The sequence below is a fragment of the Rhea pennata genome, chromosome 23, assembly GCF_028389875.1.
Source record: "Rhea pennata isolate bPtePen1 chromosome 23, bPtePen1.pri, whole genome shotgun sequence".
Taxonomy (NCBI): Eukaryota; Metazoa; Chordata; class Aves; order Rheiformes; family Rheidae; genus Rhea; species Rhea pennata.
The window spans coordinates 1,083,990-1,108,694 of NC_084685.1; the positions used below are offsets into that span (position 1 = coordinate 1,083,990).

General features: G+C 41.4%; 2 protein-coding genes across 5 annotated transcripts in view; both read left to right on the forward strand.

Moving 5' to 3' along the window:
* Nucleotides 1–358: 358 nt before the first annotated feature.
* Nucleotides 359–19,618, forward strand: ZMPSTE24 (zinc metallopeptidase STE24). Of its 2 annotated transcripts, none has more exons than XM_062594045.1 (10): nucleotides 359–501; nucleotides 1,950–2,096; nucleotides 4,369–4,455; nucleotides 7,303–7,419; nucleotides 10,417–10,569; nucleotides 11,006–11,147; nucleotides 13,644–13,804; nucleotides 14,893–14,997; nucleotides 17,332–17,475; nucleotides 17,812–19,618. In XM_062594045.1, the coding sequence occupies exons 1-10, from the start codon at nucleotides 385–387 to the stop codon at nucleotides 18,034–18,036; spliced, it is 1,398 nt and encodes a 465-aa protein (XP_062450029.1). In that variant the 5' UTR covers nucleotides 359–384; the 3' UTR covers nucleotides 18,037–19,618. The 2 variants fall into 2 exon arrangements, with proteins under 2 accessions (XP_062450029.1, XP_062450030.1); XM_062594046.1 differs by lacking the exon at nucleotides 359–501 and adding an exon at nucleotides 1,040–1,274.
* Nucleotides 19,619–22,688: 3,070 nt separating this feature from the next.
* The window catches only part of KDM1A (lysine demethylase 1A), a 51,659-nt gene continuing 49,642 nt past the window's right edge, over nucleotides 22,689–24,705 (forward strand). For all 3 annotated transcript variants that reach the window (XM_062593880.1, XM_062593882.1, XM_062593881.1), the window contains exon 1: nucleotides 22,689–22,994. In XM_062593880.1, the coding sequence (XP_062449864.1) occupies nucleotides 22,707–22,994 (288 nt within the window). In that variant the 5' untranslated portion in view covers nucleotides 22,689–22,706. The remainder of the gene's footprint in view (nucleotides 22,995–24,705) is intronic.

The following is a 24,705-nucleotide window of genomic DNA, read 5'->3' on the forward strand; positions in this document are numbered from 1 at the left end:
GGCACCCGCTGCGGTGGGCTCCTGCCAGTCTCGTCCTGCTCGCTTGGTACTTGAAGTGGCCACCGTATATCTCTGCTGCTTCTCCGAGGACATGAGCCCGGCTCGTAGCCCGGGCAGTGCCCTGGCAAGGCAGCCCCGGCCGCCGCCCCTGACGGGGTAGCCGGGCGGACAGGGGGCCCCAGCGCTGCCCTGTACGCGGGGAGCGAGGATCCCCCCGCGCCTGCTCTCCTCAGCCGCGGCCCGGCCCGAGGGGCTGCGGCGCCGATCGCGGCACGGCCCCAGCCCCCGCCGGGCCGCTCGCCAGCTCCTCCGGCCGCCAGGCGGCGCCGCAGCGCGCGCAGCGGAAGGAGGAAGCGCGGGAGAAGCGGCCGGGCCGGGCCGGTCATGGCGCTGCCCGGCGACCTGTGGGCCGAGCTGCCGGTGGAGAAGCGCATATTCTGCTCCGTGCTGCTCTTCTCTTGGGCCGTCTACCTCTGGGAGGCTTTCCTGGCGCACCGGCAGGTGGGCAGCCGCGGGCAGGGGGGCTGCGCGCCGTGGGGCGGGTCTGCGGCCGGTCCTCACGTGGCGGGCAGTGAGGGGCGGCGAGCGGAGGCCGCCGGGGGAGCCGCAGCGTCGGGCGGGCCGGCGCCCCCGCGGGCAGCGCCCGGTCCTGCCCCAGCCGGGACAGGGGGGCGCAGGTGGGCTTGGCGCGTTGTGTCAGCCTCTGCTTGTCCACCCCCAAAACTTGGAGTGGGAGGTACATATAAATTATAAGAACCGCGCGGGCGCGGTGCGGGGTGGAGCTCGCCGAGGAGCTCGTTGCTCTGAGCAGTGCGCAGCCCCTTGGGGGGGAGGAGGGGTCAGGGACAGCGAGCAGGTGAGATCTGCGGTAGCAGATGGGGGCACAGTGCTGTCCTGCTCGCTGCCAGTTCCCTCGTTGGCGCCCGCCCTAGAACATGTCGCAGTCCTTCGTGAACTGACTCGACTCGCTCCTGCGAAAAGAGACGTTCTCCTCTTGTTTTTGCAGGGTGACGTTTGCTGTCACATCAGCGAGTTACTTGAGTTTGCAGAAAGATCTGACAAGTGCCAGGGCGTCCCGCTGCCAGGGGAGGAAGAAGCAGTGGTGCCTCTTCTTGGTGGCAGCGAGCCGTTCAGTTGGCTGAGCGAGGCTGTAACCCCGTATTACTGTGGACAGCGGCCAGTGATGGGGCTAGATGAGCACCTGAGAACACAAGGGAGGCTTTCAAAAGGCTTTTTGAGGAGGCTCCTTGTAAAGAAGTCTGCTTTTGCACCTGGTTGGTTGGTAGAAATGGATCAGTAACACTGAACAGAGAAGGATGTTCCATTCCAGTAAAAGGATGAATGTATCTTGAGGTGACAGAGAGTAGGAGCTTTAGGAAAAGAGGAAAGGATAATGATGAGAAGAGAGAAAGATACTGAAACAAGATAAGGCAGTGAATGGAATAATGACTTTTAGACTTTCAAAATTAGCAAGTGGTGAGTTCTCCAACTGAAAATGAAATAACTCATCATTTAGGCAGCTAAATTATAGATATATTTTTCCTGTGAAGGTTCGTGGTTCGCAAGGGATGATATAGTGTCTATAGCTTCTTCTAAGCTAAGAACTCAGCTTAGTCGTCATCATGGCACAGTAAGCTACATCCTGTGGGGGAAAAAGTTTTGGATGTGTGGATTTGTGTGATCTTTACATAATAACTTCTTATATTAGAAAGAAATTAATAAGTAATGAACTCATTTTTTGGTTGTAATATAATAATCTTTTTTCAGTTTTATATTTGCAACTTCAGAGAAGCCAAGAATTTAGGAACACTTGTTTACTTGCAGTGTATTACCTTGTAACGTTCTGTGGTGGCCCATACATCCATGTTATGTGTTACTTGTATTAATCTTACTTCTTTCCTTTAAAATGTTGGATATAGACTTTAAAAATTTCTTTTCTTATTTTTCAGAGACGGGTGTACAGAACAACAACACATGTACCACAGGAATTAGGACAGATCATGGATTCAGAAACATTTGAAAAATCTCGTCTGTATCAGCTGGACAAGAGTACTTTCAGCTTTTGGTCAGGACTGTACTCAGAGGTTGAGGGCACTGTAAGTACCTGAGCTGCCCCAGCTTTCATATTATGGTTTTCATACAGTTCAGCTGTGAAATACTCAGTTTTTGATTTTCTTTCTCTCTCTTTTTTTTTTTTTTTTTTTTTTTTTTTTTTTTTTTTTTATGATCCTGTGCAGCTGCACTGCCAGTACTGTGGCATATCACCTCAAACATTGTGATTTGGTAGGTTTAGGATTCTGTGTTTTTTGTCTGAGCTTGTATTTGCCCTATAAAAAGAACATTTTATTCAAATAGCATGCTCTTACCCATGGAAGATTTGGAACTCTTACTTTCTGTATTTGTTGCTTTTCTGCTCTGTTCCTGAGCTGCATGAACACATTTGTAATCTCCAGTCTTATTTTAAAATGTTATGAAAGCGAGGTATATGAAAATATGATTTCTGCAGTTGACCAAAGTTAAAGTTGGTATGTGCAATCACATATGTAACCTCATGAAGTTCAGTAAAGGGAAATGAAGAATATTGGACCCAGGGAGGAATCCCATGCCCCAGTATGGGCTGGGGGTTGACCTGCTAGAAAGCAGCTCTTCAGAGAAGGACTTGAGGATCCCAGTGGACAACAAGTTGACCATGAGCCACCAATGTACCTTGTGGCCAAGAAGGCCAATGGTATTCTGGGGTGCATTAGGAAGAGTATTGATAGCAGGTTGAGGGAGGTGATCCCTGCCTTCTTCTCAGTCCTGATGAGGTTGCATTTGGTGTCCTGTGTCCTGTGATGGGCTCCCAAGGACAAGAGAGACATGGAACTACTGGAGCAAGTCCAGAAAAGGGCCATAAAGATAGTGTAGGGACTGGAGCATCTCATAGTACGAAAGGCTGAGAAAGCTAGGCCTGTTTAGCCTGGAGAAGAGAATGCTGAGAGGGAGTCTTCTCAGTGTGTTTAAGTGTCTGAACGGAAGGTCTAAAGATGATGGGGTCAGACTCTTTTCAGTTGATGCCCTGTGGCAGGATGAGATGCAATGGGCACCAACTGAAACACCGGAAGCTCTGTCTGAACGTGAGAAAAAACTTGTTTACTGTGAGGGTGACTGAGCCCTGGAACAGGTTTCCCAGAGAAGTTGTTGGGTCTTTGTCTTTGGAGATACTCAAAAGCTGTCTAGACATGGTCTTCGGCAACATGCTTAGTTGACCCTGCTTAAGCAGGGAGGGGTTGGGCTAGATGGTCTCTAATGTCCCTTCCAACCTCAACTATTCTGTGATTTTTGTGATACATAAGGAAACATCTATAAGGTGTTAAGTAGGTTAATGTATTTTGCAAATTCTTCTTTACAAGTGTTTTGTTATTCAGAACTTCTTGCTTGTTATAGTAGAAGTAAGATTCATTAACCTAGTAGGTTAGCTGAAGAGGAGGCTGTGTCAGACCAAATTACTAGTATGCTTTTTGCTTCAGCGTGAGTTTCTTTTTAACTAGTATCATTGATACCATGCTAATAGCTGTCTGTGCCTCAGCGATTGGTACTTTCTGGGTTTTCCAAGCTTGTTTCATTATCATTTTCATCTCTTCATGATACTTAAGATGCACTTTAATAGGTTATAAAAATAAACCTTTTAAAAACAATAATAATTTAAAAAAGGTATTGTCCATACTGTAAGACTGCCTATTTGAAAACTGCTTTATAAATGATACATCACTTGCTAAGAAAGTAAATATAAAATATTTGAAAGTCAGGCTGTTTAAGAAACACTATTTCCCCCTACCTTAACCTGTAGTTAACACTTCAGAAGCTCTCTGGCTGTGGTTTCACAAACATTTCTTCAGTGGCAGTATACCTTAAGTAGGCTACTCCCTGTCTCATGTCACCTGTATGGCAGGTGAGACTTTCTTAAAATGGTTAAAGCAGCACTGATACTAAATATGAAATTATGGCCTTATTCTGAATGTCTGTGTCTCACTAGGGAATGCATGAGAGAGTGTTCCAATGCAGTCAGGTTGCTGAATTTTGAATATCCCTAGTAAAGATGAGATACTACAAATGTAGGGCAAATAAGTCTTGAGATCGTCTGAAAAATATGCCGTGTGTCTGAATCAATATAGCAGCTGAGTCTACAGTAAATGAGTTTGGAGATTTGTAATGTTTCCTGGGAGGGGGACACCACCTCTGATCTAATCACTATTTTTGTAAAGGAAAAATGAACCATTGTAGAATAGTCCTCTTTTTCTTTGTGCACTTCTAGAGGTTGGGGGGCAGGCAGTGACGGTGGGGGGTGAGAAGACTTTTCTAATTCATGCTGTGTGTTCTGTTTTTAAGATGATTCTGCTCTGTGGAGGAATTCCTTTTCTCTGGAATCTGTCAGGTCAAATCTCTGGTCGTGCTGGATTTGGACTGGAATATGAGGTATGCAGCCTTTAAATATTGGTGGAACTAATACTGTTTGCAAACTAATAGAGTTTGCTTCCTGAACTGTACTGTTATAACTTTTATTTTTACGCTTCCATTTACTTGAAAGTAGGTTTTATCTGTAGACACAATATAGTAAAAATAACAAGTATTTTGTAGTGAGCATAATGATTAGGTGAGTCTGAAGATAGATAACAGTATGTGACCTTTTTATTTATATTTTATATATAAAAATATGTATATATTGTATTTATTTTATTTTTATTTACTCATTAAATGTGGCCTTAGATGTTTGTCTCAAAGCTATTTGGCTAAAGTCTAATGAGGTGATGGGCTTTTTGTTTGTTTGATTGTTTGTTCTTAAAGTTTATAAATTCTAGATGGGATCTTCCTAGATAGTAAAATGATATAAAAGTTGAGGCTACTGGTATATAGTCTTTGTGTTGCAGGTGAATTCAGCTGCTTTTTCAGTGGTACAAATCTTCACAAACAAGAAAACATTCTTTAAGTATGTATTTTAAATTTGTAAGAAAAAGATATCCCTCTAGATAATACTGCTTTGGAGGGGCTGTGCTGCCTTTTCCTCTCTGCACACCCATCTAGTGTGAGACTTCATCTGTCATAATAAAGGATTGAACATTCTTTCAGTATTAGTTCGGTCCTCCTGCCAAATTTCAGATTTTGATCAGGGTTTTGCTATGACCCTAAAGTTATCCAACAAAGGCTTCTGCTGACTTCGCAGAAGGCTAGTAGCTCTGTTCTGTCGTATCAGGGATTTTTATTAAGAACTTGAGAGACTAGTGAAGTATAGGTTTAGATTTTCTTTTTTTTTTATTTCTCCCTTTTAGTGCTAATTACAGATGAATTCTGCTGCCTTTAATAAAATGTTAAGTTGGAACATAAGAGTAGCCAAATTTGGTCAGACACCGAGACTTATCTAATACAATGCCATAACATTGCTGCTGGCAGCCCCTTCCAAAAAGAATGAGAGAGTTGGCATTGTGAAGCTGGAGTCTATGTAGTTACTTTCAGTGGCTGGGTATTAAAGACCATATGTGATGAGTTTTTTTTCATGCAGTTTTATACCAATCTTCCTTTCCCATCCATTTTCAAAAGAAAATGAAATCTCTATTCCAGATGAGAAAGAAGGAAAATTGAGGAAACAATGAATTCTGTTCCAGAAGCATTCTTATTTCTGTGAAGATTTAACAGCTCAGGAAAATCTGAACCTTAATAAATTATAAGTTTATATTAAGACCTTATATCTTTTCTGCAGGTACTTGTCTTCTCCCAAAAAAATGAGCATGTCTTCATCTGAGTGACTCTATATTGATAGATGTATGGCTAGCAGGCCAAAATTCTTCAAATAATTGAAGTTCTTATATGAGTATAGCAATTCATGTACGAAGAATACCCCTTTAGCCTGTGGACGTTGTGAGGGTCTTCATAAAATATACTACTACCCACTTCTGCTTCCAGAAGATACGTGAATCTCTAGATAGTTGCTAATTATAATAAAGACTAAGTGGCAGCAGCATCAGGCAGAAGCTACGCTTATAAGTTGCAATCTATTCAACAAGCTTCTTTTCAAGAAGAATCTAATTTTTGAGGCAGCATAGAATTTAATTGAAGTGAAATCGTTCTTTCTGGAGGAGAATTTATTAGTAAGAACACATACACTGTACTTTTTCCTAAGGCTCATACCTCTTGTGGCATTTTTGATGTGTTGCTACTTATTCCTGCTTGAATCATTGAAGCCGTGGGGATTTTAATGCTACAACTCAAATTAGGTGGCCTACCCAGAAAATGTACCTTTCTTGTCTAGCTTTTATAATGGGGAAACTAAAAAAACATCTGATCAAAGGAGATGCTTGTCAACCTACCCTGTTCTCGTAGTAGGAATATTGTCAGATGTCCTCAACTGAGGTTAAGGAAGGCTTAGAACTGTTAGGTTGCAGAAGTCCTGACAGAGGGCATACCTGTCTGTGGCCTAAGTGAATAAAAAGGAGATCCCTATCAGTTCTTGTCTTGAAAATTTCCCTATATAAGCATGAAATCTACCTGGCTACAGTATAATTAGTAGGGAGAGCATTTGGTGATGCCAATTTTGTCTGAGCTGCTGTTTAGAACTGACCAAATAAAGGCTTCCCAAGCAAAAAAGACCTCATTGTTTTGTTATTGTATGTTTGTTTTTCTCCACTCCAAAAATTCTGCAAAAAGTGTGGATATTTGGCTTGACAGGTCTAAAGCTATAGTTTTTTGAAGAGTCAAACCTCTATTTTATGTGAAAGTCACGGGTACATTAATGAGTTGTCTTTTTTGTAATCAAAGACTTAAATAGTTGTGACCTCTCTGATTTCTTGTTGCACTATAAGAAAAATAAAACTAGATGATATTTATTTTGTATTCTAAAGAAAAGAAGTATTGAACAAGATTTAATACCTTGTAGAGGTATGAATACAGATGAACATGTACTCTATATGTTTAATGTATGCTAAGGACAGAAAAGACTATTTTTACTGTTTGATTTGCTCTACTGTTTAATATGATTTCAACATTTTTGAGCATCGTGCAATAACTCCTTTATGAAGATGGTATGCTGTGGCTGAACTTAATATATTTTAAGAAAGAGTCTCTAAATGATGGAGCTTTTATGAATACAGGTAGGTTATTCCAGTGAACAATAATCTAGTCATTACAAATGTATTGTTAGTTTGGTGAATTTATCTAGCTTTAGCTTCTAACTAGTTTCAATTAAACCATTGATTATAAAATGCATTTTGACAACAGGAATGTTAACATCAGAACAGATCAGTAAGTAGTAAATCTCTTTTCTGTGTTTAGATCATTCAGTCTTTGGTATTCCTGCTTCTTGCAACACTCTTCAGTGCAGTGACCGGTCTCCCATGGAGTTTATATAACACGTTTGTCATAGAAGAGAAACATGGCTTCAATCAACAGGTATTGTTGATAACACATATACTGATTAACATCTTCTGTAATTTGGTAGGTTAGACAGGCTAATACGTCCATAGCTGTGCCAGAGGTCATTATTTTTAGGAATGTTTTAACTTGCTCTACATAAAAAATAAGAGCAATGATATTCTAAACCTTGAATTTGATGCATTTTTTTTCCTCTCTCATGAGGACCAACAGATTGGGCTGCTGCTGCTTCATCTGAAAGCTTTCTGTTCTATTTAACAAACTTGTGGTGTCTGATTTCCTTCAGAAATCAGACTTGTTGCAAAAGTCCTGTGGAACATCAAAATGTCTCTGAATAAAGTCATGCCTTTAAGCATCTTCTTTAGTGAAGAGGTTGTATATTCTAGTGGTGGAACTGAGGACATTTCATACCTCAGTTGTTCATTTTTGGATAGGCTATTCTTTGCCCTTTATATATCCTGACGGAGAAGCCTGAATGTTCATACAGTGACAGCAAAATTACTGCTTGGCAGGGGCACCTTGACTTCTAGACACTGAATAGAGGAAACAAAACGGAGAAATTATTTTCCTTCTCGTCTTATTTCACCTCTTGATCTGCGTTTTGGAGTCATCCTTCACTAAATTAGAATATTGATTCACTTCATTTGCACTTCCTTTAGATACTTTATTTTGTAAAATCTGGGCTGGCATTCTTAATTTCTCTCACCTACTTAATTTAATTTGTTTTATTATCAGCATCAGTTTTCCTTGGGAGCAGATTTTCCTCTTGGGAAAGGAACCTCAGTCTAGAGCATGTCATTACATCATTTCATATCAACATTAGGCTTGTTTTCTTCTTTTGGACCCACCTAGTGTTGTCTACAGTACTTTCTGTTGCAAGTGTATTAGAAAGTTTTGTTTTTAGTGAAATGAAATTTGGATGGGAATGCAGCAGATCAAGTTGTTTGACTCATTATTAGGAGTGGAGATGCTGTGGCATTTGCCAGTTTCATTTTCCAGTTTCTATGGAGGCAAGAGAACTGAGCTAGCTCTGAAAGAGCTAAATTAGTTTCTTTCTACACTCATTATATTCCTGGCAAAATGACAATTTGATGTTTCTTAATCCTATTATAAAACAAGCAAGAAAGTAAGTGAGGAAAAAGGCTCTAAAATGCAATGATTCAATTTCCAACCTTTCACAATCATCTTTGAAACCAAAGTGCACAGATCCTGACACATCCTCTTTTTTTTTGGTTTACCTCAATTATATAGTGGCACTTCCCCCACTCCTCCTCACCATCTCGCCATCCTCTTCCCAGGGAAGCCCAGTGTTGAAAGTTCTTGCTACACGATTTTGCCATGACATCTTTGTGTATTCTCTGAAATTGCAAACTTTGGAGTTATTTTTCTGATCTTTGGATACTGTACCAATGGTGACTGCTGTTCCAGGCTTCGGGAACATGGCCAGGAGGTCTGAAGATTGTTCCAGTTAGTTGTAAACCTTGAGCTTGTGACCAATTCAGAATTTTGTTTATACTTTGTTTAGCTGTCTGGTCTTAAAAAAAATGTGGCTTCTGAAAACATGCATTTGTCTAATGGTCATTGCTTTCTCTCTTTCTCATAGTAGCTAGCAAATACTCTTCTTATTTTAAGTGATGATGCACATGGCTATTTGTATGCTAGGTGATTCTGAGTCACAGTGCTTTGATTTCCTTCCCTTCTGCAGTCTTAGCAGTGCACGAAATAGCAGGCTAACCTCTTGCTCCTGTCAGGGAAGAAAGGAATGTTTCCAGAGCATGAGTTAAGTATTCTTTTCTTCTGGCAGCGGTCAATATCTAATTAGAATACCTACTTCAGGTATTTTGTTTGTTCTTTATCTATCACTATCTTCTGTAATTCTTATTGTAAGGGCTGTCAGAGTCCTAATTTCCATAATATGTTTATGGCCCAGTCTAGCCTGGCCATCCTTTGGACATTCAGAAACCTTAAACACATGTCAAAAGCTATCTTTGATTATTTCCCTGTGTGTCAGTTCTGTGTACTAGCCTCAGACGTGCACCTTGGTTGTTTGTCCTCAGTGAGGACTTAATTTCATCTTCGTGCCAGATCAACAAGCAGTTCATGTCAAGGACACGAAAGTCCAAAGCATGCTGTCAGGACTCTTAAAGCACTAGAGATGGACCAGATTGGCAGATCAGCTGGTGCCACTGTCTGCCTCAGTGCTGGAATGAATCTCAGTATTCCCTGTTTTGAACTCCATCAGCACTTCCTAGCGCTGTATACATATGCATATGCAGAAGCATACTATGTTTGTACTTTATCTTTTAATATGTCCATCTGCATAGTCTCCATGTCCTATTTAGACTCCAGTAAGACTCAGATTATGTTATCATTTAATGTTTGCTTTGTGGCTGAGGAGAACTTGACTTGAGTATCTGTGAACCCTTTAAGCTACAGTGTGAGCTCAGAGCTCTGGTCAGGCCCTACCTCTATGCAGAAGAACCAGAGAGTCAGATACTGAACTAGCTGCTCAGGCTTCTTTAAAACTGCATTGAGAGCCTGCAGAGGTCATGCTCTACTGAGGCTAAGGAAGATTCTGGGGATATCCTCTGAATATTTTCTCTATTGAGCTCCCTCAGAACCTGGGTGCTTGACTGTTGTCAGTGTGGGCACTGTGCCTTATCAAAAGAAAAAAGGAAGACTTGGCACTGAAGCTCCTGTGTGCTATCAAGGGGTTGATCGAGCTGTCTGTTCATTCCTTCTGGAGTAAAGGATATATGTCAAACACAATATAAGGGTTTGGGTCAAAGATTGCATTTATATGGGTTTGGAATCCCAGGGGATGTCAAGAACAACAGCTATCAGGAAGTGAAAAGGTTCTACCTTCTTTTGTAACCAACTCTGCTTTTCTGTAGCGCACATCAGCATTGCCACTTTGTCATTTTCGATTTCTCTTATTTTGTTTCTGTATATCTGTTGAAGAGATCAGTTCATTAACCACTGTGATACATTATCACTAATATCCTTTCCTTACAGACACTGGGATTCTTTTTTAAGGATGCCATCAAGAAGTTTATCGTGACTCAGTGTATTCTGTTGCCGGTGACATCTCTCCTACTTTATATTATTAAAATAGGGGGAGACTACTTCTTCATCTATGCCTGGCTCTTCACATTAGTTGTTTCCTTGGTGAGTAAGAGAATACATTTGTGCTGCTTCCAAATGGTAGCCTACTTGCAGGGTGCTGTGTGCTGAGCTTTAAAAAAATTACATAAGAAAATCAGTGAAATAATCTAAACCTCATTGGAATTTCAGGGTCTTCAGCCTTTAACAGTGTCTTATTTTCAATGTTCTTGTTCAGGAATAACAACTCATAATAATTTTGCACATTAATATGATATTTTATCTTTCATCTATTTAATACTGAACTGTCTTTGTCAATTTTTTAAAAAGCATTAAAAAAGCTTTATAATAGACACTGGAAATAAAATGGTATATGGTGATAGGTTTTCTTTTTTCATAAATTTAGAAAGGGTTCCTGCTCTATTTTTGTATTTGCCCACGTTCCACTTCAATACTAAACACACATTTTTATGTTGTTTTCAATATCTGTATGTGTTTGCAGGTGCTTGTTACAATCTATGCAGACTACATTGCCCCTTTGTTTGATAAATTCATTCCTCTTCCTGAGGGAGAGCTCAAGCAAGAAATTGAAACAATGGCAAAGAGCATTGACTTCCCATTAACTAAGGTGTATGTTGTTGAAGGTGAGATTTTTTGAATAAAAAGATTTTTTGTGTCCTTGGATTTTTAGCTTTAACTATGGATGCTGCAGAACAGGAGTTGCTTACGTTCTCCAGCTGTTGTAATACTTGTCAAGGTAAATGCCACTTTCTAGGTGGTGTGTGTTTTTTTTTTTTTTTTTTTTGCCTTAGAGTTAGAATAGTGAAGTTGAACAAAGAGCCTTAAGAACATTTTATTGGAAGCATTGTCTTGGTTCTGTTGAGCAGAAATACATAGCAGTCAGACATGGAAGCAACTGCCTTAGAACTTAGAACTTTTAGCTGTCTTAGAACTTAGAACTCAGCTTAGAACTTTAAACAAAAAAGTAATTTTACCTTTTCTAGTCTTTGTTCAGCATTAATTGCCTCAAATTCTTTAATGAAGCCTTTAGAACATTATGAATGTTAAAAATACCTGTTACTTCTTAGTGTTCAGGTGGACTGTTTCTTGTGGACTGTGTGGCTTGGTGGACCCAGCCCCTCTACTTGAGAACATAAGTTTTTCTCTGAGTAGTAGTGCATTTTTTTTGTCCTCTTTTTACTCATACTCATCTAATGGAACCTAATGTAGAGTAGGAAAACTGTCATTTCACTTTCTCTCCACCTCTGTGTTCTTGAAGAACACACTACTGCTTTCCACTGCTACTCATTTTCTTTCTGTCTTTCCCTTCTGTACCTGATTTCAGGGACTTTCCTTTCTCTCTCTTTCTCTCTCTCTCTCTCTTTTTTTTTTTTTTTTTTTTGTTTTTTTGTTTTTTTGTTTGTTTGTTTGTTTGGTGTTTATGCCACTTGGGAGGCAGATGTTTTTATTGCCATGGTGAAAGCAGTACAAGATGGAAAAAAAAGAGCTGAAATGATAGAATTCTCCCTTAAGAGAAGCTAATGAAGACTTCAGTGTGGAACCTGTGGCTTTCACTGCTTTGGGCTAGTGAAATCTAGCCAGTGCTCTGCCTCAGTGCAGCCAAAAACTACTGGTATTGATATACTTAGGGCCTAACAAACTCTTTCCTAGCAAAGTTGAAACTTTTCAAAGCTTGAGAGTTGTTATAGACACTTCTCAAATAATTGAGTTTTTTACATAAACATTGTGGGCTGTCTCCTAGTGTGGATTTCTGTCATGAAGGTTAAAAGGAAGTACTGTAAACCCATTGCTTGTGCTCTGGCACCTCTGTAGCATACCATTGCATTAACTTCTTCAGCATTGCTGTATTAAGTGTCAGTGATTTGCAGTGAAGAGAGGCTTTCAAACCCCTCATTTTCTGTCCTGGCATTTCTTAAGAGTGTTGAGCTAGCACCATTCCCTGCTGGCATGTGATTCTGATGTGGGAGCATCTCTTTGCCAGTGTTTTTCTGCATTCTTTCTTGACTCTTGCCACTCCAGAACTGATAACATGTGCAAAAAAGCCCTTTAATCTCAGGGTTCATTCCATGAAAAGGTAGGTTACAAAGATTCCTTCTCTGCAAGTAATACTTTATTGGAGGATAAAACTTTTTATGATAGGTAGGTGAATAGGGACATTAGTACGAATGAAGCTTTTTATGATAGGTGAAAGGGGACTTCACTATGCTGTGAAGTCACGTTCAGCTGTGGCTGATGATCAGTTTTCCTCACTGGGAAGTGACTGGAAGCTGAGTCTTCCTACTCTGACCAGTCTCTTCCTCCATCAGTCTGTCTTAGTTTGGTGCCGAAGTTAACCATGACCATAAAATAGAGCAGAAAATGCTCACTGCACGCTGCCCGAAGAAGTTGATGCAACTCTTATGTTTACAGTGAAAGTTTGCCTTCAACTTGGAGTATTTTATCTTCCGCCAAAAACAGAGCTAGCTTCTGTCTCTTCTCCCATAGTCTCTCTGTCCTGGTGTTGCAACATGGGCAGTTTCAGATGGTCAGTAAAACTGTCTAGATGAAAGTAGCTGTTAAAATTTGCTTATTTACCCTAGCTCTCTTTATGTGTTAAGAACTGTAATGTATCATTTTTAAGAGTCTGCCTGAGATCATCTCCTCCTCTTCTCTCTCCTCTTCTGTGTCTGATTATAACATCTTCAGAAATTAAAATCATCTTTGGCACATTCAAACAACTACAAAATGAACCCATCAATTTCTTTACAAGGAGGACAGCAAATTGCTTTACAGATTACTCTTTCTTCTCTGAGCCTGAAATTGCAGTAGTGCTTTTCTTTTGGATAGTACATCATTCCTTGACTGTTCTTGTGCTTTTAGTGAATTGGATTGAACACCTGGGATTGTGTGTTGCAAATGAAAAATCACTATTGGAGGTAGTAAATGAGATGATCTTTACTTAAGTCATTTTAAAATATGCTTCAGCCTGCAAGATTATTTGCAGGGAGTTGATCTACCATTTATATGGGGTCTTTGAAAATTCCTTTGGAAGAATCTGTTCCAAGTAAGACTGCAAAAATAGGCACCAATGCACAGGATTATTCTGACCATAGTCTCTGGTGTAAATCTTCCCCAATCAGGTTCTAAGCGTTCTTCTCATAGCAATGCTTATTTCTATGGATTCTTCAAGAATAAGCGGATAGTGCTGTTTGATACCCTCCTGGAAGATTATTCTGCATTGAACAAAGAGCCAGCAGAAGGAGCCAACAGTGAGAATGAAGAGACAAAGTCTAAAACCAAAGTGAGTTCATACTTGTTCTTCACTGAGTTATTTACATTAACTTCTTAGTGAGATTTCTTTCTTGTGTTTTTGGTGTCTATTGTAAAGGTTCTGAATGAAATGCTAAAAAACAAAACCTAATGATTTTATTGCCAAGGAATCTCTGAATGGGTAATAGATGGAATTTCTGGGGCTGTGAGTGAATTGATGCAAATAATACTAAGGAGACTTTAGAAATCCAGCGGGGCTTTCATAAAACATTGATTTCTTCCATGTAACAAATAAAGATGGATAAAATTGGTGGAACACTTTCCAAAGAGCCTAAAGGGGTAATTATGAGAAGAATAAATTGCTTCATGCGGCCCATGGTTAGGCCAGTATATAGATTGTTGTTCACTCTGGCTTCTGTTCCTTGTGAGCATGTTGGTGGTAGAATTCTCTTCATCCATGGTTTGTGGTGTGGCATACTGCAGAACTGAGTGATGGGAGGAGGGGATTTTGAGTTCACCCACACTGAAAAATCTAGAAAGCATTCTCTGTAGCAATAATGAGAAGAATTTCTTCCATTCCAGCAGGTTTTTCAGCTAGCTTCTCAATATACAGGCCCGCATACTTCCTTCTCACTTGCTAAGGGCTTTTGTACCTTTGAAGATACAGAAGTCCATCATCCCTTTGTTACAGGGCAAGTCTTTGGCTCTGAATGTCAGCCTTTCCTTGAGTAAAGAAAGAAAATGATGAGATTAATGGATGGTAGGAGAGAGTTTGAAAGGCAGATCTTCCAGCATTGTTCCAGGTCTGCACAGGCTTGTCTGCATAGATAGAAATGAAGAATCACCGTCTCATGGTAGAAAATTATTGAACTTAAAACTTTGTTTTTTGTAAGCGACTTTTTGAGTCTCTCTCATTTCGTAATGGACAAACACATTCAAAAGGCTCAATATGAAATTATATGTTTATCTTTATGCTGCCGGTACAAGGGAAGAGCCATTTCCTGATCTTGGGGCATTTAATGACTTAAGTGACATAAGGAGAACAAATTAACAAGTAAGAAATTGTATCAGTTGTGTTCAGTCATATCTGATACTAATTTGATTTTGTTATTCCCTCAGAATAAGAAACAAGGATGTAAAAATGAAGAAGTTCTGGCTGTACTTGGCCATGAATTGGGTCATTGGAAGCTAGGTCACACTATCAAAAATATTATCATCAGCCAGGTAAGTTATGATAAACTAGTGGTTTTCCTAGAGCATTCTGTAATTACTGTCCTTTTGAAAATGCCTACTTCCAGATTTGCAAGTGTATCTCATGTTGGTTGTGCTGTATGGTTGTGCTGTACAAAGCAAATGCCCCTTCTGTGAGTACTCGTTAGTCCGCTGTCCTTCTCTGTTACTGGTTTCCAGCAGCAGACCTGTAATTCCTTTGCCAATATTCCACTGGTGTTCCACACTGAGTTCTTCTCTCTGTTCTCTGAAACTGGAGTGGAAATGATGTTTGCACAAAACTAGTATTTATGATTCTTTTGTCTTGCACCAAACACCCTTGCATGCTACAGCTCATCCCACTGTTCCTAGCTGTTAGTATTAAGAGTGCTCATACTTCTTAGTAAGAATAACAACCCAAAGCTTGCTTCACTCTTAGTACAAAGCATTTCTCCTTTTTTGCATATATTTGGGGATTATTAATCATACACTAACTTCACATTTTCCTATTAGCTCTTCTGCTACATCTTTTATACACAAGAAGTGTAGTGTTTGTATGTTTGAATGCACCTTTCCTGGAGTCTTTCTTGTGCAGTTGTATATTGGGATACAGCAAGGGGAGCAAATCCACCGCCATTTATCTACTGTGCAAATACTACAAAGGAAGAACACTCCAGTGCACTGCAGCAGAGCATGTGTACACTCAGATGTGTACTCCGCGTGTACAGCAAATACTGAATCCTGTTCTGGTTTTTACATCTAAAGAAAGACATGACAGAGTTGGAGAAGGTTAGGAATTAGTTAGAAGGGAAGCTAAAATTATTAAGGGGATGGAGCAACTATTTTACAAAGAGAGAGACCAAAAAAGATCTGGCACTTCAGTTTGGAGAGCAGAAGATTATGAGAGAATATGATTGACTCAGGAGGGCACTTTTTTTTTTAAAAAAAAAAAAAACATTTCAGTTTCATAACTGTGCACCCTTTACTGGTAAATAGCCCTATTGCATCCTTTTTGATGCAAACCCAAAATAGAGGTGAAAACTGAAGCAGTCACTAGAGATCTGTTAACCTTGCATTTGAAGTAGAAAAGCCTAATGGTCTGTTTACTCATGCATATGCCTCTGGGCATAGCACAATACAAAGGAATTGCTCCTCAACCTCTTCTACATCCTGGCTTCAAGTGCTTTGGTTTGCAAGGCTCAGCAATGTGTTGCTATTGCTATTTTCTGTTAATTTTCTATCATCAGTCTGTCATATGCTTTGGTGTAGATTCATCTTGTTCAATGTGACAGAATGCTACTCTGTTTCTTTTGGGTTTCTTTTTTCTTTTTTTTTCTCTAAAGCTATTCACAAGTTTTTCAGGCTGCAACATCATTGTCAAACTCCACCTTAAGCTCCTTCCTATTCTTCGCTTCCCACACTAGCTTCTTCTTATCCACACAATTAAACACTTCAGTGAGGTCCTTCTTACCTCCTGCCTTGACTAATACCATTATATTCCAACTTCTGACATCTGTGTTGATTCATCCTTGTTAAAAAACAACTACCTTGATATTTTTGACACTGCTAACTCCTGTAACCTTTGTCTTTGGATCCATCTTCTAGTTACTGATAGCTCACTGTAATAGGTAGATTTTTATCCTCACTTCCAAAAATATCCACAAATGTTTTCTACATTTTCTGTTGACTCTTTTCTGTCACAGCTCTCCCTCTTACTTTTTTTTTCTGTCTGTATGTTTCAACCATACATTTTACCTTCCACATTACTCTGAAAAGACCAGCCAGCCACCTGAATAGATTGAGAAGGCACTTTCATCTTCTTCAGAAAAAATGATGTGATCCTGCCTATTGCCTCTGAAAAGCCAGCCAAGTGAAGCACTTGTACAACTGATGATGCATGGCTTAGATAGAACAGTAGATTGTTTCCAGAAATAGAAGTACGGCACAGCAAACAGTACATAATGCTTCAAATAAAGACTTCTGACAAGTTTGGTTTGCTTTTAAATTTTTTAGAACATGTTATACTTCCAGGGAAATGGATTCTCCCCTCTATTCCTGTGATGATGCGCTGCTCACTTATCTTGTCTTCCTGCCTTTTCATCTCCCTTTGCTACTTAAATTTTTTTTTTTTTTAGCTCACTGATAGAAAATGAAAATAGTTGCTTTATTGCATGCATGTACAGAAAGGAGGTTAAAGGTGGCTGTTTGTTCCTCTTTGTGTATTAATTCTGAAGTAATCTCTCTCTTTTTCAGAGTTTCTGTGCCAGTCTGTAGTGTGAACACTTAGGCCTTAATTTAGATTTATATGAAAAGCCCATCTTAACGAAGAATGTTGTTTCCTTTCTCTAGATGAATTCCTTCCTCTGCTTCTTCTTGTTTGCTGTGCTAATTGGTCGGAAAGAACTCTTTGCTGCATTTGGTTTCTATGAGACCCAGCCTACCCTGATAGGCTTGATGATTATTTTCCAGTTTATTTTTTCTCCTTACAATGAGGTAATCTGTAATTTGTGGAATTGGTCTTTCAGCTTTAGGTTTTGAAGTATAATCCTATTTAAATAATGATTTTATTTGGCTATATTATTACTTTGAAGAAGAGTTTGAAGTTTCTAGGGGCTGTATCTGATATATCTCAATGTAATAATTAAGGTTAGTGTTCTACCTCAGGTAAGACTCTCAGTTTCAGTTAAATTGGATAAATCTTACTGAGATCATTCTAAAGCCACAAGGATGTGTGGGATAGGGGGGAAGATATAATGTGTATTTACTGATGCTATAAGGAACTTGCAGATGTCTGATTTTTTAAATAATTAAATAAATTTTTCTCCACAGGTTCTCTCATTTTGCTTGACTGTATTAAGCCGACGATTTGAGTTTCAAGCAGATGCATTTGCCAAGGAACTTGGGAAGGCTAAAGACCTGTATTCTGCTTTGATCAAACTAAACAAAGATAACTTAGGATTCCCTGTTTCTGACTGGATCTTTTCAATGTGGCATTACTCTCATCCACCCCTTTTAGAAAGACTTCAGGCCTTGAAAGATGCAAAGCAAGAGTGACAGAAATCATTGATGGTTCAGAGACAGTGCTTCCATCTCAGAAGCAAAGTTCAGAGCTGCTTTTAAGATTGCTTTTTAAAAGGATAATTCCAATTAAGTGCAGTGTTAACAGTACCACACCATGGTCTGAGAATCCTGAAATAGGTATTAAGTTAAATATTATTTTCTTTTAACAAAAACAAAACTGTGGGACTTAATTTAGAGAAAGTACTGTATAAATATTTTTTTCATTTGGCTTTTATCTTCATATTGTAGTATAGACTTTGAGGGAAGAAAAAAAGTAAACTCCAAAGTACGTATTTCTTCAGTTTGCATATGCCTTGAGCATTGCTTTTGATTATCTTCCCAGTCTCAACATTCTGCAAGTAAGCTGAATCTTTCTTTCGCAGTCTCAAACCTCATTCATAGTGAAAAGGGTTTGAACGACTTGGCTTATTGTGTGATAATACTTGTGCTAGCCAATCACTGTGTTAAAAAAAAATGAATGCAAGTACTGGCCTTTCTCCTGGATTCAGATTCATGTCTGTCATAATTGAAAATGCTACTTAATAAAACTACTTTCTCTGAAATGTGGGAATAAGGTTGAATTTCGGCTGAAGAAATGTATCGTGATTTCCTTGAAAATGAGCATTAGTATGTATTCAGCAACATTACAATGGGATCATGCTCTTCCTCTTCTCTACTGTGCCTCTGGAGGAGTGAAAGGAGGTTATGGAGAACCAAAACAGGGCCCACATATTAGAGAAAGTTGCTAATTCTCTGTTCTTCTCCCTTTTGCCTATAAGCAGAATAGTTAACAGCTTTTCCACACCTCAGTTCCTCTGTTTTTGTCTTCTGCAAAAATTGCTTGCATATATGAAAATAAGCAGTGGCTCAGACTGCATCAAAGCGTACCATTCATTCTGAGAGCAGAGAGAGGTGTGGAAGCACTCTGCGGTGGGCTCTTTAGGTAATTTGGAGCTACATGAAATAGTGTTGGAATACTTAGAAGGTATTCCTCGTCATCATTCTGATTTAAACACTGTGAGATAGTTTGTTCCTATCTGATATAGGTTAAGGAAAGACAAAGTGGTAATTGGGGAACAACTTCTGTGTCTGTTTTCTCAGACTCTTTAATAAAAGATAAAATTAAATTTACTTTTGTTGACATAAAGATAGAAGTTAAACGTTCATATGCGGCATACATATATGTTTTGGACCAGACTGAATGCAAACGCCTCATAAAAATCAGATAAATTTAAAAGGTTCTACTCAGCTCTATGCAGAGATAACAGAATCAAAGCAAATTCTGCTGCTTTCAGATGTCAAATATTCTCAGAGACTTTGTTAGGTAAAATTTGCTTTTCTGACCACTGGAAATAGGGAAAATGCCTTACAAGGTGATGGACATGGAGATGTCTCAGGTGCAACAAAATGTAAGATGTTGCTGGAAACCCTTTTTATGCCTTATTCCAGTTGTGTTTATATGCTAACAAATGTGAAGCTAAACTACAGCCATGGATTTAGGAGACAAATTTACAAATACGAGAAGTCTATATTTGTTGTCTTAATTGCATTTAATAAATGGCCCTTAAAAATAAAAGGATTTACTTGGACCCATCAATTCAGAAGACTAAATAAATGTGTTGAGCCTTTAAGTTGCTGAGGTGTTGGTTGGTCTGAGCCTATGGAAAGCATTTTGAAAGTGCTCTGAGAAAAGCATTCATCTCATCCATTAATTAAAACTTAATTTAAAACGGAATTTTGTGGTTAATTCTGAAAGTGGGCAACACAGAAACAAAAGGAGAGGAAAATCAGATAATGGAGGAAATGCCACTTAGTAAGGAAGCACTTTAGACTGGAAATATTTGGGCTACAGGATGAAGATAAGGTAAGTGGCTGTTGCACCCTTCTCTCTGTAGTTTATCTTTGAGGAGTTTGTCTCCTCAGTTCTTCCCTTTGAATTTGTCATCTGACTCCTCTGAAGCAACCATGTCTTAGAATTAGTTCCGGTCTGCTCCAGTAACTACTCATCACTGGCATCCTGTTCATTAGTTCATCCTCTGACTTTGCCTTCCCTTCTCTACTTACTACTGTGTGGACTTCTGGAATGCATCAGCTTCATGTTGCAGACCTCCTACAGCTTCTAGCTCTTTGCTTCACACATTCCTTACAATGGTCTAAATCACAGCTAAGCCTGTTTCCATCCAGCTGCTGCCTTCCCAGGTATCTAAATCCTCCCATCTTGTCTACCATCAGCCAGTCCAAACAGCTTGATGATGAGGTTTGACTACCAGAATAAAACATTAGCTATGCAACCATGTCCCTTTGGATTAATGACTAATTCTGAGACAGGAAAATGAGAAAGAGCAGGTTTTGTTTAGTGTGATCTTTAAGTTAGATCACAGAGCCACAGTACAGTTTAGGCAACTGCTGTTAGTTTGGGGACAAAGCCAATGGACTGTTGCCCTTATGCTTCAATTTGTGAGAAAGAGACAGGTTTGAGGGAATTTAGAGAAAAGAGCGATTCATAGTTTAGCTATCCACGTGCTCTACCTTGTCCCTCAGCTGCTGAGGCTTGAGAATAAACATTGATACTTGCCAGAACCCCTAATGTTCAGGACAAGCTCCTTCAACTATGCTACAGGCATTGTTTCTTCCTTTCATCTGGACTGCCAAAAGCATCTTGTCTATAGATTCTGGGCTATATATTTCTGGATTGTTGAGGGGGATTAGCTAGTAGCTGGCCTCTATAGTTCTCAATAACGAAGGTTTAAAAGCTTATAAATATGCTAGCCAAGAAATAATTACCCCATGTATGTGGGATCCCTACAGCAGAATCACAGATACATTGTTGGAAGCCCATCCAAAAGAGGAAAGAATTACGTATGTGAATGGTGAAGGCCGGGGTAAGGTGGCAGAGCAAAACACATGAAGAAAAAGAGGAGTGTTAATAAAGGATGAATGTTCAAAAATTCAAGATGAACCCCCAAGCAAAACATCTCTGCCAGCATATCCATGCAGGTACCCACGGAGCTTGTTGGCACTGATCAGCAGTATCTTGCCCAAAGGCTGATGGCTCCAGTTACCCTTTCCCTGTCTCATAAACCTTTGCTCATGTTGTAGGTGGAAGCCTGAGAGAAAGGATGTAAAAAAGATAAAGTCCAGCCTAAATGTCAGGAAGAGACAGAAGAGGGACTAAACTTGGCATGCTTTTTGAAAATATGCACAAATGTCTCCTTTTCACCACAGTCTTGGCATATTTAAGGGGGCTCCATGGTCCATGCTGTGGCCATGCTTATGTTTACTGCTGTTGGTTTCTACACAGGGCTTCTCACTGGGCTGCCAGCAGGTCCTGCAACTTTGTATCTAGATTGGATCTGTAGACCTGGGAACCAGTGTGGAGGAGGTGCATGCAAAGATAAATTTGCAGGATGGTATGAAAATGAACTCTCATTATTTCAGCTTGCTAAAGGAATCTCCAGAGATTCCAGAACCAGAGAGATTCCAGAACCTCTTTGGATGGCTTGTTCCAGATCTTACTGGATCCAGTAAGATCTCCTTCCTTACACTTAGCTGTAATTTCCCTTGCTGCAATTTGGGCCCGTTGCTTCCTGTTCTTTTACTGTGCATCTCCAAGAAGAGCTCCCTCTGACACTTTTGGCATACTAATGACCAACGCATAGATGGTGTGAGAAGGACTGTGATAAGATCCTTGGTAGAGCTATCATCGTGAACAGCTTTGTGATTCTGAGTTGCTCTTGACTGAAGACCAATGGTCTGAGAGCTCTCAGGGAACAGCGTGTTGAAGCAGTATGAGAGCATGGACAGTGCTAAGCTGATGGACTGTCACTGCCTTCTCCCAAAGGGAAAGGCATTGCAGAAGTTATCGGCCACCCCGTGACCTTTCAGGCCTACTAGCTACTGCTCTGTTCCAACTGGGAGGTCTGAAAGGTGGCTAGCGGAACGGTAGGTAGTCATATTAGACTGTCAATCCATGTCCCTCAGATGGTATGGAGCACTGGCAGAAAGGAGCCTACTTGCCACCCCTCTCCAAACTTGAGACTAGACTTCTTGATCCCACCAACTGCAGAAGAGGCTGCTGAGATATGGCTTAGTAGACCTCTGTTGGAGCCTATGCCAACAAGACCACCTGCATATCCAGCTTTTCAGACCAGTTTCCTTTCATGACTGTGTGAGAGGTTCACTCTGCAGTAGCATGCAGGAACGGATGGGACAGTAAATGCTGTGGGTCAAAACCAACATCAGCAGAGCGCCCACGAGATGGCTGGACCATCCCCCACGTCAGCCAAAGGTTCCAGATCAGACACAACCTGTCAGACACGGTCTGGCACACGGCTCTCTGGCATCAGCCTGGGTTGCCCGTGTCCCCTGCCGCAGACTCAGGCGAGCCCGCCCTCCCCCATGGCCGTGACCGGGCGTCAGCTAGCCGCGCAGCGGCTGCGCGCCCCCGGTGGCTGCAGACCGCAGCCGCCCGCCCCGCGGCCGCCATTAGGCAGGCGAAAAGCTGGGAGGATGTCGGCTTGCTGCTGCGGGGGGAGGTGCCCGCTTGCGCCTGCGCGCGCGCGGCCTGTGGCCGGAGCTGACGTCGCGAGGCGGTGCCTGCGCTTCGCTTCGCTTCGCTTCGCTTGCGGCCTCCTTTGTCCGGGGCAGCGGCGCGGGCCGGGGCGATGCTGTCGGGCGGCAAGAAGACCGCGGAGGCGGCGGCCGGCGGCGGCGAGGGAGGGCCTGAGGCGCCTGTGCCGCCGCCCGCCGTGCCGGGGGCCTTGGGCTCCTCCGCCGAGGGCGGCGGGGCTTCGGAGCGGACCCCTCGCAAGAAGGAGCCGCCGCGAGCTTCGCCGCCGGGCGGTCTGTCGGAGCCGCCGGCCTCCGGCGCCGCCCCTGCGCCGGGCGCCGAGACCACGGGCATAGCTGAGACCCCAGAGGGCCGCAGGACCAGCCGCCGCAAGCGGGCCAAAGTAGGTTTCGGGGCCGGCGCCGGCCGGGGCGGGGCGCTGGCGCGTGCCGGGGCCTTGGGCGGGAGCCGCCGGGCCGGGGGGCGGCTGCGGGCCGGCTGCCGCCAGGACCCTTCCCCGCCCGCGGAGAGAGTTGGGCCGAGCTCCCCGGCGTGAGCGGCTGCATAGAGCCGCCGCCTCTCTCATCGGCCATTAGCGGGCGGCCCCGAGTCATGCGCTGCCCGTGGAGCCGAGTGCTGCTCCCGGAAAAGCGCGCAGGCTTGCAGGAAGCTGGCGTGGTCGGGCATCGTCCGTGCGGATCTTCACAAGAACTAGGGAATTGCAGCACTATTGTAGCGCCTGCAGCAGACCTTCGAGGCGTGTAGGGCTTCTCGATCCTGATTTTTTTTCTAGGTTTTCTAAATCTAAATGTCTTATGATTTTATATTTTCATTAGGAGCACATCCGTAGTGCTTTTAGGATATAGGGGTGGAGTCTCTCTTAAGGATTATGATGTGCCTGGAAAAACAGAGCTGGTCTTGCAAGGTGGTAAAGGTTCGTAAAGGTCTTGCAAGGTGGTAAAGAACAGCTGTGCGCTGTTCTTCAGCTTCCATCGTTTGGTAGCGTGGAACTGAACCAGTACTGCACTAAGGGAGCTAGAGGTGACATCTAGTGAGGAAAGCTGAAGGCCCTTGAACAGCTTTCGGTGGTTTGGGCCTGCAGTATCATTCATCCTTAAGTTGTTATGAATATATGAGAATACTTTATTTGTATGAAGCATATCTTTTGGTTGGAAACCTTGCTGCAGAAGAGTTTGAAGACCTTGGGTGTGCCCAGAACTGGGCACATTTGATATAGAAGCTGAAGTTAGTCTTAGGAACAGTGACTGATGTACTGTCCTTGTGGTTTTGAATATCTTGCTCTTGAGTGCAATTATGCTACCTGATAGCCTGACTCTTCTTTTGTGCTTGGGAGCTGTCAGATGGAATCAGTCTGGTTCCCCCTCTGAGGGAGAACACGTGGGCTTTATTTCCTTTATAATTGTCTGTTAGCAGGGGAGAATTGCTGTAGTATTTGCTGTAGTATTTGCAGGTTATATTTTAGTGATGTTTCTCTGCATTGACACCACCATTTGCTAAGAACGTTAATCCATTAATCTCCTGTAACACTGCATTCCCGTGATCTCTTCAAGCTAGCCTAAGGAGGCACTGCCATAAATCAGTGCAGATGTTTGTACTGTGAATTCAATTGGGTATCTTACCTAGGTTAAAACAACAACACCAAAAAAAAACATCTTGGGAAAAGATTAATTTTGGGGGGAGGACTTGATTGTTCTTTGGAAGTTGTGCAAGAGAAGGGAGACTTCAGTGGGGCTAAGATAGCCTCTTTTGAGAGTAGAACTAGTTTGTGATGATTTCAAATAATTGTGATGCTCTGAGGTCACTTTAACTCACTTCAGAGTGGGAATTCACAAAAGATCCTGCTAATGGTGTAGTGTCTAACACATTTTCTCAACAGTGAGCAACAGAACATGCCGGAGAGGATTTGAAAGAGGAATTTCTTGATCTTTGTCACTTGTGCTTACTAGTTAATGATAGGGATATCATTATTCATGAAGTCTCAAAATCTTCCATATTGTGTGAATTTTTAATATATCAAAGCATTTTGCATATATGTAAGAGGTGGTTGAGGGAGAACGTGTGTGTGTAGGGTGGAACCTCCCATCTGAGTTTGG

What these genes read in the sequence shown, in the direction of transcription:
- ZMPSTE24 (XM_062594045.1), top strand. Translation starts at nt 385, where the DNA reads ATGGCGCTGCCCGGCGACCTGTGGGCCGAGCTGCCGGTGGAGAAGCGC. An exon ending in CTTTCCTGGCGCACCGGCAG is followed by an intron (nt 502 to 1,949) that starts GTGGGCAGCCGC and finishes CTTATTTTTCAG; the next exon opens with AGACGGGTGTACAGAACAAC. An exon ending in TAAGGTGTATGTTGTTGAAG is followed by an intron (nt 11,148 to 13,643) that starts GTGAGATTTTTT and finishes TTCCCCAATCAG; the next exon opens with GTTCTAAGCGTTCTTCTCAT.